The sequence below is a fragment of the Lottia gigantea genome (genome assembly GCF_000327385.1).
Source record: "Lottia gigantea unplaced genomic scaffold LOTGIsca_62, whole genome shotgun sequence".
NCBI lineage: Eukaryota > Metazoa > Mollusca > Gastropoda > Lottiidae > Lottia > Lottia gigantea.
The window spans coordinates 1,708,901-1,724,392 of NW_008710115.1; the positions used below are offsets into that span (position 1 = coordinate 1,708,901).

Genomic DNA, 15,492 nt, shown 5'->3' on the forward strand with positions numbered 1-15,492 from the left:
AGGGAAGGTTGTTAGACTGACAGTATGCAATGTTGGAGGACTAATATCAGGGAAGGTTGTTAGACTGGTAGTATCCAATGTTGGAAGACTAATATCGGGGAAGGTTGTTAGACTGGCAGTATGCAATGTTGGAGGACCAGTATCAGGGAAGGTTGTTAAACTGGTAGTATGCAATGTTGGAGGACTAATGTCAGGGAAGGTTGTTAGACTGGTAGTATGCAATGTTGGTTAAGGTTGTTAGACTGGTAGTATGCAATGTTGGAGGACTAAATGTAGGATAATGTTGTTAGACTGGTAGTATGCAATGTTGGAGGACTTATATCAGGGAAGGTTGTTAGACTGGTAGTATGCAATGTTGGAGGACTAGTATCAGGGAAGGTTGTTAGACTGGCAGTATGCAATGTTGGAGGACTAGTATCAGGGAAGGTTGTTAGACTGGTAGTATACAATGTTGGAGGACTAGTAACAGGAAAGGTTGTTAGACTGGTAGTATGCAATGTTGGGGGTCTAATATCAGGGAAGGTTGTTAGACTAGTAGTATGCAATGTTGGAGGTCTAATATCAGGGAAGGTTGTTAGACTGGTAGTATGCAATGTTGGGGGACTAGTATCAGGGAAGGTTAGACTGGTACTATGCAATACTGGAGGACTAGTAACAGGAAAGGTTGTTAGACTGGTAGTATGCAATGTTGGAAGTCTAATATCAGGGAAGGTTGTTAAACTGGTAGCATGCAATGTTGGAAGACTAGTAACAGGGAAGGTTGTTAGACTGGTAGTATGCAATGTTGGAAGACTAGTAACAGGGAAGGTTGTTAGACTGGTAGTATGCAATGTTGGAGTACTAATATCAGGGAAGGTTGTTAGACTGGTAGTATGCAATGTTGGAGTACTAATATCAGGGAAGGTTGTTAGACTGGTAGTATGCAATGTTGGAGGACTAATGTCAGGGAAGGTTGTTAGACTGGTAGTATGCAATGTTGGAAGACTAGTAACAGGGAAGGTTGTTAGACTGGTAGTATGCAATGTTGGAAGACTAGTAACAGGGAAGGTTGTAAGAGTGGTAGTATGCAATGTTGGAGGACTAATATCAGGGAAGGTTGTTAGAGTGGTAGTATGCAATGTTGGAGGACTAGTATCAGGGAAGGTTGTTAGACTGGTAGTATGCAATGTTTGAGGACTAATATCAGAGAAGGTTGTTAGACTGGTAGTATGCAATGTTGGAGGACTAGTATCAGGGAAGGTTGTTAGACTGGTAGTATGCAATGTTGGAGGACTAGTATCATGGAAGGTTGTTAGACTGGTAGTATGCAATGTTTGAAGACTAGTAACAGGGAAGGTTGTTAAACTGGTAGTATGCAATGTTGGAGGACTAGTAACAGGAAAGGTTGTTAGACTGGTAGTATGCAATGTTGGAGGACTAGTATCGGGGAAGGTTGTTATACTGGTAGTATGCAATGTTGGAGGACTAGTATCAGGGAAGGTTGTTAGACTGGTAGTATGCAATGTTGGAGGACTAATATCAGGGAAGGTTGTTAGACTGGTAGTATGCAATGTTGGAGGACTAGTATCAGGGAAGGTTGTTAGACTGGTAGTATGCAATGTTGGAGGACTAGTATCAGGGAAGGTTGTTAGACTGGTAGTATGCAAATGTTTTTGGGCTCGTAATAAGAGACAATGTTAATAACCTGCCCACAGGAAATAAAAACCATCAACAATGAATTCCTTGAACCTTAAAACATTTATTTTGACACCAAAATTATGTCCAATGATGCCCTTGATGCAAAGTTATGACAGAAATAATGTTTTGAATATTGAGGATGGTGGCCTTTTTGAATTTAGTCCATAGTAAATTTCCCCAAGGCTGCCAAAGTGGCATCCGGTGAAAATGTGTTCAGAAAGGCTATCTGAAGCAGAAAAAACAATCAAACATTGTATGTACTCCAAAACGCTTCTAGCGTTCCAATTCCCGTCTTGTATATATAATGACTTTATTTACGCCCCTTATATATATAGTGAGTCAAGATTTGATAATACATAAACGGACTATTAACTGGACTGTCCATTCCCGATTTTCCACTCATATTTATATTCATCCGAGGAAGTAATTAATAATCTCATTAAAACCAGTATGGAATTACCTTAGTTATCAATTTAAACTACCGGACAATCAATGACCAAGAACAAAGGACATTGATGACATCTAATATGTAAAAGATATGAAGGCGACATTTAATGATGGTATCTGTATATTGAACTCTTGGTGTACTTGGTCTAAATAAGTTGTTGCACGTTGGTTATTAATTTATATTGTTCTATTTCTAATGACAATTCCATCTGTTTCTTCAAATGAATATTATTAACACCATGCTAATACTTCATCAAAATGTGGTGTTTTGCCACCAGACTGTTACAGAAGTCAATCACGCACCATTCTCTCGCCAATCGGAATCAAAAGAAAATCGGCCATCTCATAATTCGTCATAAATTTTCGCCATCACGCCATTCATAGTCTACGGTGGCTCACATGCGACATATTTCACTTTTTATTTTGAATTAGAAACTTTAATTAGGTGATAAATCCTCTAATTTTCAATTAAAAACTTTAATTTTCACAGGTGATAATTATTTTCACCTGGGGGAGGTAATTATTCCTGTAATTTTAAAGTGATACTCCGTCTTAGAATGAACGTAAAATTTAATTCTCAAGAATAGTCTTACCTGATGTCATAAAGTTACAACAGAATCCCTGTAAAATCTGGAAAATTCATAAAACTTAGTAATTATTGAAAAACGCTTAATCATAATATTAAGCGTTTTCAATAGTTAATTGCATTTTTATTAAGTTTTTTTAGGAATATATAATGTTATGTTATTTATGACACCAGGCATATCTACTGATGAATGCTCTTATTGGCCAATTTTATGTTTATTCTAAAACGTAGTATCACTTTAAATAAAAAACTTTAATTTTCACCTAGGTTATAATCCAAGAAGTATACCCAAGACTCTTAGAAAATTAGAACGATCCGATCTTCTCCCCAGCTAATGAATGAATGACCCAAACACTAACTACACTCCTATTTATCTCTCCCCCCAGATGGCCAACATATGAAATATTTCTTCGTAAAAATAACCTTTGTTGTTGCTTAACCCTAATAGCCATGCCCGACCGAGCATAAACGAGTCCTTTTGTATACCTCTGTAGTTTCTTAATCTCTCAGGGTCTCCTTCCCTGCCGACATGGATAGGTCTTCTTTTGTTTCTACTTACTTACATAACCACCACGCAGATGTTAATTTAAAGGTGTTGAAGTTTACAGAGGCTACCACCCGTGATTGCCCCTATTTGACTTCTGGACTAATGTAGCAATATTACAATATGTTTCGTCAAAATCTGTCAATAATTCAACCTTCTAGAGCGTTTACGAGCCAAACATTGAACGCGTTTTCAAGAACAAGGGCAATAACTCATACTAAATAGTTTTTGATTTTCTAATTTTCAATAGTGTTTAAAATGATTAACACTCACACCAAATTTCATCTAAATCCGTCAAGAATTATGCCTTCTAGAGTATTTACGTGCTAAAATTTTAAACGCATTTTTAAGAACAAGGGCAATAACTCATACTAAATACTTTTCAATTTTTCTGATTATCGATAGAGTTCATCCTTGCGTGATAACAAAACATTTACACCAAGTTAATTCCTCAACATCTGTCAATAATTGAACCTACTAGAGTATTTACAAGTTAAAATTGAACGCGTTTCAAGAACAAGGGTGATAACTCATATGACACTAATTATTTTTCGATTTTCAATAGGGTTCATCCTTGGGTGAGAGCAAACACTCACCCCCAGTTTCATTAAAATGCGTTCAGAATTGCACCTTCTATGGTGTTGACGAGCATATCAAGAACAAGGGCAATAATTCATACTAAATATTTTTCGATTTTTTGATTTTCCATTGGGTTCATCTTTGGGTGATAACAAACAATCATACCAAGTTTCGTCAAAATCATTCAAGAATTGTGCCTTCTAGAGTGTTTACGAGCAATTGTGGACGAACCGACGGACACTCATAGGTGACAACAGTATACGTCCACATAAAAATGAATGAACCTACAAATGAATTATTCTTGTGATAAATCGGACATTCAAATGACCACCTACAAAGCCAGATAAAGAATCCAATATATTGCAGCCATAGGATATTGCTATCCTAATCTTATCGACCTTCTCAGATGAATTTCCAATCGCTTACTGTCAGTTGACGTAGCAAAAATTTTGTGAGAATTAGAGGTGGCTCTGCTACTGGGCGGGATAAGGCCCGTATCCTGAAAATGATTTCAAGGCGGTACAAGTTAACACTCCTACGAAATATAGAGCTGTATTAGCCTGTACCGCTTGTTATTATTTTTGGCAGACGCAGTTCTATTTTTATCTATTATTTGGGTTGATTGTGTGAAGGCGAAAAGAATCCGTGTGGATTTTAGTAAAATTTGACCTAAGAGAGTAAAGGAATAATGACAAAGAAGATAAGGATTTCTTATTTGGTGATCAGAGAAAAGAGAAATTAAAGAAAATAATCAAGACCATTGCAAGTAAGCTCAAAATTATAACTTGTTGAACTGAACGTCTTCTTGACATGGCTTTATTAGTAGTAGGCCTAGTCAGTGGCCACTCATTGTTGATGTCGATGACCGTGTTCAAATATCCATTGAACATTTCTTATATTATTTTGAATGGAAAATTATCGCACATACTTGAAGTACCATGGGTGTTGTACTACCACTGAGCAGGTGGTTATAATTTCTTTTATTAGATTCAAATAATTCTTTTCTTTTTTGTGTAAGCTTTGGTCTTATCCCAACGTGAATATTATATATCACTCAGTATCAGTAACACTTAGGAGTAATACAAGGAGTTTAAAGGTAAGACAGTATAAATTGATGGCTCAGTCAGTGCTCCCTAGAATCGCCCAGGTGTTTGCTTTAACGCTTAGCATCTAACTCTTTAATTAACTAAGTTAGAGGTTTATATAGTCCAAATAAGTTTAATAAGGAAAAGGTTTGATTAAAGTCAATCTAATTAGAATTAAATTAGAATTTCGTATCTTTTTTGTTTCGGATATCTTTTTAGTCTACATCGTAATCTGTATAGGTTTCTACGAAAGATCTGTTCTAATGATGAGAATGAAATATGTTTAAAAAATACTATACTTGAGACAGGCCTTTGGTAGAAAAATTGTTAGATTACAATGTAGACTTATTTAAAGTTAGCAGATCTAAAGTGCCAAATTGAAAGTCTCCTACCTAAAACTAACAACTAGTTGGCTACACTCCATTTTTTTTTTTACCCTTTTTTAAATACAAGTTGTTTAAGTAGATACATAGTGGTATAGCACATTTTAGAAATCTTTTCATATATAAGCTTATAGTTTACAACTTTTTTGTAATGAAATTTTGCCTACTGCCCTTTTAATAATAGGCTTATCTTATCTGACAGTTCAAATGTTAAATATTTAAAGCACATATGACAAGAAAAAGGCCTGTTCTAAGTGGTGGCGCCACCAGACTCTTGAAAGTGGGGGTACAAATAGGGGATAGACTTTTTCTTTACAACTTTTGAGGTTAAAATGCTTCATCTCCCAGGGAGAGTGTGCTCTGAGAGAGTTCTCCCACAACAACGTTTTGGAACAATAGTTTGAATTATTTGCTTTCTCCAAGCACACATTTATGGGGAAAAATTTATATACTTTTGATTTTGATCTTGATCTTTCATAACAGATGTTCTTTATACTTCAGGTGTATAGTGATGTTTTGAAAGAATAAGAAAATGTATCAACAGCATAATAACCAAATTACCCAGAACATGCTTCACCAACCTCAATATTATTCAAAACATTACCCACAAAAACAGCAGCATAATTACAATCATAATGCACAGTTCAGTAATGTTTCATACAACCAGTCACAAGTTTCAAAGTTTACAGCACATCAACATTGGAACCGGCACCAACAGCAACAGTTGAGTCAACAAAATGAATATCACACTGCAGCTCAATCTTTATATAATATATCTCAAGATACTGGTACAGCAACAATTCCATCAGGACATTATCAGCAGAAACAACAGTACCAACTAAGTGTTGAAAGACAGCATAGCTTTCAGCAACAACGAATTACACCTCCTCCACTTGATCATAGAATCCGTCCAACACTTATCAACCATTATTCTCTTCCTATACATCAATCTCAGGAACAGCAACCACAGATCACGGAAAACAACTCTGATAATCAGCATTCTTCATCTTCACAATTTCAGTATCCACCGGCCACATATAGCCAACATTCCACTGTAATGGATCAAAGATTTTCAACATGGACAAATACTAAACCAAATACACAGACTAATGTGTCTAATTCAGTCTGTCCTCAGCAATTAAGTACCGGTACTAATGTTCAGTTCAATCAGTATACAGTCAGGCCATCTCTGTCTGTGGACTCTGCAAGCAATGCCTCGATGTCCTCTTGGCATCGTCCAACAGAAACACAACAAGTTCTTCCACCACAACAAAGTGTTCAGTCATATTCCACTAAAAATTCAGGATATACTACTTCCAGGACATCTCCATCAATGCCAGTGTTACAAAACATGGGTGAAACTGAAAAAAATCCTCCTGATTTGACAAAAGTATTATCATATTTGAAGGAACCACCACCATTAGTAAAAATCTGTCCAAACACTGAAAATCTGTCTATAGATGAGAAAATTTCAGTAAAGAAAGTTTCACAACAGGAAGTTAGACGTCAAGAAGCTCCATTGAGAGATCTGAAGAAAATGTACAGACTTCACAAACAATCAGAAAATAGTGATGTGTTTCGTAAACCTAAAGAAAAATATAAACCCAGCCAGTGTTCAGAAACATTGAATTCTGTATCACCTAAACATAGAATCGCATCACCAGATTCTACTCTTCTACCAGATATATCTCAATCAAAAACAGTAGTGTCTGCTGAACCCTCGTTTACATCTGATGATAAATGTGAAACTCCTTTATCGCCTATCAGTGATAGTGATGCAACAGTTTGTTATGGTAAAGATGATGATGACGAATCATTAAAACTAAGATGCAAAGACTTTGATTCACCAGTTAGAGAATTGAAACCTGCGTCATTAAAACGTTGCTTTAATGATGGGGATGTTGAATATGAAAATCTTGAAAAAAAAATTAGAATGATTTCGCCGAGTAGAGAATGTGATTCTACAAATGAATTTGTCGATGAACATGTGAGAAACAATTGTCAAGATCGTCTGACACCTTTAGCGCCAGACCCTGTAGTTGGTTGTGTAATTTACAACGATGTGTTTCATGTTCGGTACCTTCTTCGTGACAACAACAAATACTATTTATTAAATGATATTAGACCATTTTTAAAGCAAAATAAACCTTTGTTAACAGATATTAAACCAATTCAGGCTTACGCTATGTGTACAGAATCTGAAGAAAAACTATTGAGCTGGAAATATTCAAGGAGTCATTTTTCTTTCGCTGTGACATCAAATATGAAATTTGTAGCATTTGAGGTGGATCCAGAAATTTACTGTGAATCAATAAGTGCTAAAGAGTTTACTGACAATGAAAATACTGTGAATGAAATAACAGACAAACATATTAGTGCTCAGGACATATTGTATAAATCAGACTTAATCCTGGATAACACAACAAATGTAGTGAACAATCAAATAAACGAAGAAAATGAGAAGCAAACATCAGCTTTAACTAGTGTCACATTAAAGAGTGAGTTATGTTTAGATTTATTTTATACCGTACCTAAATGTTCTTTTATAGTAATTTCTCCATCAAATATCAAAGGAGAACTGTAAAATCAATTTAACTGTCTGTCACAATTCTACATGAAGCAAACATTACACCTTCTCAAAAGGTCCATCATTTCTGAAAACATAAGAAACCTGAGAAGGTCCAATGTTTGCTTCATGTAGAATTGTGTTATAAAAGGCTATATAAATTCTTCTCCAAAATTTTGTTTTTGGCAATTTCCACTAGGATTTGAATAGCTTGCTTAGTATAATGAACTAATGTAACTCATATTTTATCTATTTTAGATGAATTAGATAAATTATCGGGTATGGCTCAAGAAGTTATCCATAGTGCATTTTCCTCTTTATTAGAAGAGTGTAGAAGTTTACAAGAAGAAAACCAGAAACTCACAGAAAAGCTACAATTTAAAGATGAAAAATTACAGTCCTATGAAGGTATTTGTTGCTTTTCTCAACTGATCAATGGCGTCTTGCCATTTGGGCTCATTCCCACTGGAGCTAATTTCAATTTGTAGTATTTTTTCCCCCATTAAGACTATTGGTTTTATTTACTTTTCATTGAGACTAGTTTCGTTGCCTGTTTGGACTATTTATCATCATCATGGTCATTTTAATCATGAATATGAGTAAAGATGGGTTTCCTTATTTTTAGTGTCAAATTAAGCAAACTATTTGATTAATTGGTGTTTCTATTGAATTATCATGTATTCTTAATCATATCATTATGTTCTTATTACATATAATTAAGAGTTTTAACCAATTATACAGTACCCAATTTTTCAGTACAGTCTGGATAAACAAAAAAGACTGCGAGATTTGACATTTTAAGTATTTCAGAACTTTCATTAAACTAGGTTATATCAGATAACAATAAATCTTATTGTGATAACATAATTTGACAACTTGTTAAGTTTATCATAACATAACTCATCAGTCTCTCAGTCAACTTATCATCAAACTTTATCAGTTTCAGAGATAAATTTGTGAACATTTCATTTTGGTTATCATGTGCTCTTGTGTCAATTAATATGTGACCCTACTTGGCCTTTAAATTCAATAAACCCCTTTTATATTACAAAATTTTTCTGTCGTCAAACAGAATGGAATGCAAGAATTTGTGTTATGTGAACGTTCTTACAACTGTTCCAATTCTGGCCCACCTCTTCCAGGTTCTGACAACTGACTATATAAATTGTTGTGTAAACGCTAATCTTCTCAGAATGATTTACTGTGCATGCTCAACTTCTTCAAAAAGAGTTCAACAGATAATTGTGTCGAGAATGGTCTCAAATTACATTCCAACTACATTTAAGAACAGTCATTTGATTTACTGTAATCTAAATTTTTACTTTTTATATTGACCTGGTCCAGACCGAAGACAGAAATCTTTATAGGAACCTGGTACTATAGTTTGGACTTTCAAACACTCAAACTAAGAAAATACGCGGCAGATACGCGGCAGATGATTTAGATGACTAGTCTACTAAGCGACTTTAAAACGTCACAACCTCACACTTAAACTCAAAATATTCTTTTACTTGAGAACTATTAAATGGTGGCAAAATTGCCTTTCAATTGGACAATGTTTAACTTGAAGTTGAATTTCTATTCAGTTGCCATTTTCATCTGTGTGCAAAGATAAACTTCGACTTTTATTGCTTTCCTTAATTCCTTTTTGATGTGTTCACTAAGGCCAGAAACCTTAACATTTTAAATCCCTTTAATACAATTTCTGTTGCACTTTTTACATGAGGTTTTCTCTGGCTCTTACAAGCAGTCAAAAAATAACGAATGGTTAAAATGGTTTTATCTGAGGCCATAAATTTCAAGTTCAAGTGACATTATCTATATTATCAAGCACTGGTTTATGTTTCATCTCTATTATTTTTAAAAACATCAGTAATTGTCAATGTTGATAACAAAGTCTTACGGTATAGGTCACAAAGTAATTATATGACATTCAATGGAAATTCTATAACATTCAATGGAAATTATATAACATTCAATGGAAATTATATGACATTCAATGGAAATTATATGACATTCAATGGAAAATATATGGAAATTATATGACATTCAATGGAAATTATATAACATTCAATGGAAATTATATGACATTCAATGGAAATTATATGACATTCAATGGAAATTCTATAACATTCAATGGAAATTATATAACATTCAATGGAAATTATATGACATTCAATGGAAATTATATGACATTCAATGGAAAATATATGGAAATTATATGACATTCAATGGAAATTATATAACATTCAATGGAAATTATATGACATTCAATGGAAAATATATGGAAATTATATGACATTCAATGGAAATTCTATAACATTCAATGGAAATTATATAACATTCAATGGAAATTATATGACATTCAATGGAAATTATATGACATTCAATGGAAAATATATGGAAATTATATGACATTCAATGGAAAATATATGGAAATTATATGACATTCAATGGAAAATATATGGAAATTTAATGACATTCAATGGAAATTATATAACATTCAATGGAAATTATATGACATTCAATGGAAGTTATATGGAAATTATATGACATTCAATGGAAATTCTATAACATTCAATGGAAATTCTATAACATTCAATGGAAAATATATGGAAATTTAATGACATTCAATGGGAATTATATAACATTCAATGGAAAATATATGGAAATTTAATGACATTCAATGGAAATTATATAACATTCAATGGAAATTATATAACATTCAATGGAAAATATATGGAAATTTAATGACATTCAATGGGAATTATATAACATTCAATGGAAATTATATAACATTCAATGGAAAATATTTGACATCAATGGAAAATACATTCAATGGAAATTATATGACATTCAATGGAAAATATATGACATTCAATGGAAATTATATGACATTCAATGGAAAATACATTCAATGGAAAATATATGACATTTAATGGAAATTATATGACATTTAATGGAAATTATATCACATTCAATGGAAAATATATGACATTCAATGGAAAATATATGGAAATTAAATGACATTCAATGGAAATTATATAACATTCAATGGAAAATATATAACCTTCAATGGAAATATATGGAAATTATATGACATTCAATGGAAAATGTATGGAAATTATATGACATTCAATGGAAAATATATGGAAATTATATGACATTCAATGGAAAATATATGGAAATTATATGACATTCAATGGAAATTATATAACATTCAATGGAAATTATATAACATTCAATGGAAAATATATGGAAATTATATGACATTCAATGGAAAATATATGGAAATTTAATGACATTCAATGGAAATTATATAACATTCAATGGAAAATATATGACATTCAATGGAAATTATATAACATTCAATGGAAAATATATGGAAATTATATGACATTCAATGGAAAATATATGGAAATTTAATGACATTCAATGGAAGTTTTAAAACATTCAATGGAAAATATATGGAAATTATATGACATGCAATGGAAATTATATAACATTCAATGGAAAATATATAACATTCAATGGAAAATATATGAAAATTTAATGACATTCAATGGAAGTTATATAACTTTCAATGGAAAATATATGGAAATTATATGACATTCAATGGAAAATATATGGAAATTAAATGACATTCAATGGAAAATATATGGAAATTATATGATGTTCAATGGAAAATATATGGAAATTATCTGACATTCAATGGAAAATATATGGAAATTTAATGACATTCAATGGAAGTTATATAACATTCAATGGAAAATATATGGAAATTATATGACATTCAATGGAAATTATATGGAAATTATATGACATTCAATGGAAAATATATGGAAATTATATGACATTCAATGGAAAATATATGGAAATTTAATGACATTCAATGGAAATTATATAACATTCAGTGGAAATTATATAACATTCAATGGAAATATATGGAAATTATATGACATTCAATGGAAAATATATGGAAATTATATGACATTCAATGGAAAATATATGGACAATATATGGAAATTAAATGACATTCAATGGAAATTATATAACATTCAATGGAAAATATATGGAAATTATATGACATTCAATGAAAAATATATGGAAATTTAATGACATTCAATGGAAATTATATAACATTCAATGGAAATTATTTAACATTCAATGGAAAATACATTCAATGGAAATTATATGACATTCAATGGAAAATATATGACATTCAACGGAAAATATATGACATTCAATGAAAATTATCTGACATTCAATGGAAATTATCTGACATTCAATGGAAATTATCTGACATTCAATGCAAGTTATATGACATACAGACATATATTGGAAATTATATAACTTTAAATGGTGCTACTCAAAATGCTGTGCTTATACATTTATGCAGATATTGATGTTAATGTCCATACAAATTGCTTCCCATTTTTGTTCAATGCAGAATATGTTGGTTTTAGATTGTCATGCTATGGAGGTAAAAAACTTTAATCATTTCTCAGAAGTTGAGAAGTATGCTGGAACTATTAATAGAGTAACTTAATCCTGATGAACTAAATAATGGATATGTGTGTCCTGGCCAGAGCTTATTATGTTGTAAATAATGCCACAGTTGGGTCATTTGTTAAATAAGTCATGTTGAAAAGCAGCTGATTAAAGTGTTATATAATCTTGCTAGTTTTGAGAATGGGTCAATTGTTTCTTGTACAATAGATATCATTAGATAAGACATTCACATATGTGAAACTGTATGGGGTCAAATTACTTGTTTTGTAGAAAATGGCAGCCTTTGACAGTAAAACTGTCAATTTTTTTAGTTTGTTCATTTTGTAATATTTTGCTTATTCAAATAATACTACGTCTTAGAATGATCATAAAATTAAAGTTTTGAAATGGTCAATATGAGTATAGTATATTCATCAGTTAGCTTACCTGGTGTCATAAAGTTACAACAGAATCCCTGTAAAATTGGAAAATTCATAAAACTTGGTAACTATTGAAAACATTTAATCTTGATATTATGGACAATTATTAAGTTTTTTGAATTTATTGGATTATATAAGGATCCTATAAGATTTGAACGACTTATTGAAGCGAGAAGCACATATAACAATAAAGAAGTGTGTTATATTCCATAATATTGTCTTGTGTTTTGTTATATATAAGGATCCTGTCATGTTATTTATGACACCAGGTATATCTACTGGCTCTTATTCGCCAAGTTTAAAATTCTTAAATTTTATGTTAATTCTACGACGTAGTATCACTTTATCACTCACTGGTTCACAGACCCAATTTGTTTTGTAAAAAGTTTTACCATCTTCGTACCATCATGGTTTTTGTGCAGGTTCAACTGATTATTCAATCTGAATATGTTTTATGGTTTGATGTAGTCATTGATTTGTTATTCAGTCTGAATATGTTTTGTGGTTTGATTTAGTAATTGATTTGTTATTCAATCTGAATGTTTTATGGTTTGATGTAGTCATTGATTTGTTATTCAGCCTGAATGTTTTATGGTTTGATGTAATCATTGATTTGTTATTCAGTCTGAATATGTTTTGTGGTTTGATTTAGTAATTGATTTGTTATTCAATCTGAATGTTTTATGGTTTGATGTAGTCATTGATTTGTTATTCAGTCTGAATATGTTTTGTGGTTCGATTTAGTAATTGATTTGTTATTCAATCTGAATGTTTTATGGTTTGATGTAGTAATTGATTTGTTATTCAATCTGAATGTTTTATGGTTTGATGTAGTCATTGATTTGTTATTCAGTCTGAATATGTTTTGTGGTTCGATTTAGTAATTGATTTGTTATTCAATCTGAATGTTTTATGGTTTGATGTAGTCATTGATTTGTTATTCAGTCTGAATATGTTTTATGGTTTGATATAGTAATTGATTTGTTATTCAATCTGAATGTTTTGTGGTTTGATGTAGTCATTGATTTGTTATTCAATCTGAATATGTTTTGTGGTTCGATTTAGTAATTGATTTGTTATTCAGTCTGAATATGTTTTGTGGTTAGATTTAGTAATTGATTTGTTATTCAATCTGAATGTTTTATGGTTTGATGTAGTCATTGATTTGTTATTCAGTCTGAATATGTTTTATGGTTTGATATAGTCATTGATTTGTTATTCAATCTGAATGTTTTATGGTTTGATGTAGTAATTGATTTGTTATTCAATCTGAATGTTTTATGGTTTGATGTAGTCATTGATTTGTTATTCAGTCTGAATATGTTTTATGGTTTGATGTAGTCATTGATTTGTTATTCAGTCTGAATGTTTTATGGTTTGATGTAGTAATTGATTTGTTATTCAATCTGAATGTTTTGTGGTTTGATGTAGTCATTGATTTGTTATTCAATCTGAATATGTTTTGTGGTTCGATTTAGTAATTGATTTGTTATTCAATCTGAATATGTTTTATGGTTCGATTTAGTAATTGATTTGTTATTCAATATGAATGTTTTATGGTTTGATATGGTAATTGATTTGTTATTCAATCTAAAATATATTTTGTGCTTTTATTCAGTTTTGAATTTTGTTATTGAAAACTATTCTCTTAAGAAGTAGAATGAAGTTTGTGAATTGGTTTGCTAATCAATTTGCTTTATGCTTCAATATAGGTTGTAACTTAATACTAAATATTATTATATATTATAAGCATAGTTATATAATCTGGTTTGAATCGGGATTGAAAAAGTTCCATTTTGCATGAAACAAAAGATATCCATAATATTAATTATGATATTTATTGCTAAATGCATACTATTTTCATGATACATTTATTAGCAATAAATTAAAAAACCTTAGTCTTTTAGGTTATAACAATGATGTGACCTGTTCCTGTGAAAGTAATTAATTGTAATATAATTCCTGGGTTTCTATAAATTAGATTGTGGACTATCAGCATGTGGTGGTCATAAACATGTACATTGTTTGATCGTTCAACTGGGTTGCTATGATTTGGGAAATTCAATTTCAAATTGTGGTAAATAAAGTTCTTTTGTGGTACATTAAAAGTCACGTGAAGTCACCCACACAAAATCTTGTATCAAACAATCACATCAGCACTTCAATCAGATTGCTTTTGGAAAGGCAGCTGACCATACATAGTGGCAAATCTAATTCTAATTTCAATATCTGTATTCTCTTTATTAAATCAATAGTTGTTTCTTTTTCAGATATATTGAGAGGAGTTTCATCATTACTATAATTCTTAAAGAAAGAGACACAGTGTAAAATGAAGATACACAAACTGGATCAAAGCATCTTTTCAATCCGTCCATGAATGTGCTATTTTCTATTGAGTTTACTTTGTGTTATTTTTACCATTAACATATTTTATAGTTATCTAAATATCGATTTTGCTCATAAAAATGTTATTGTACTGGTTCATTTATAGTTCATTTGCTGAAAAATTAATTTTATTCTCTGAAAGGTGATACAGATAAAAGATTATAAAATATTTAGATGACTGTGTCTTTAATATGTATTAAAATATCCATGTATTATTTTTTATACTCCCCATTATAATGTCAACAATCGATCAAAAATACTCAAGAAGGCAAAATTCATGACAGATTTTGACGAAACTTAGTTTATTAT

At 31.4% G+C, this 15,492-nt stretch overlaps 3 protein-coding genes across 3 annotated transcripts; 2 read left to right on the forward strand and 1 right to left on the reverse strand.

The window, feature by feature from the left end:
- Positions 1-266: 266 nt before the first annotated feature.
- LOTGIDRAFT_166982 (hypothetical protein) lies at positions 267-5,342 on the reverse strand (the record flags this gene model as incomplete). Its single annotated transcript, XM_009064437.1, has 4 exons — positions 267-1,657; positions 2,718-2,754; positions 4,260-4,332; positions 5,311-5,342. 4 exons carry the CDS (start codon positions 5,340-5,342, stop codon positions 267-269), a joined length of 1,533 nt encoding a protein of 510 aa, XP_009062685.1.
- A 491-nt stretch (positions 5,343-5,833) lies between these two features.
- LOTGIDRAFT_166983 (hypothetical protein) lies at positions 5,834-8,355 on the forward strand (the record flags this gene model as incomplete). The annotated part of the gene is made up of 2 exons (XM_009064438.1): positions 5,834-7,799; positions 8,126-8,355. The coding sequence occupies 2 exons, from the start codon at positions 5,834-5,836 to the stop codon at positions 8,353-8,355; spliced, it is 2,196 nt and encodes a 731-aa protein (XP_009062686.1).
- Positions 8,356-9,909: 1,554 nt separating this feature from the next.
- Positions 9,910-10,092, forward strand: LOTGIDRAFT_128713 (hypothetical protein; the record flags this gene model as incomplete). Its single annotated transcript, XM_009064439.1, has 1 exon — positions 9,910-10,092. One exon carries the CDS (start codon positions 9,910-9,912, stop codon positions 10,090-10,092), a length of 183 nt encoding a protein of 60 aa, XP_009062687.1.
- Between the last annotated feature and the right edge of the window lie 5,400 nt (positions 10,093-15,492).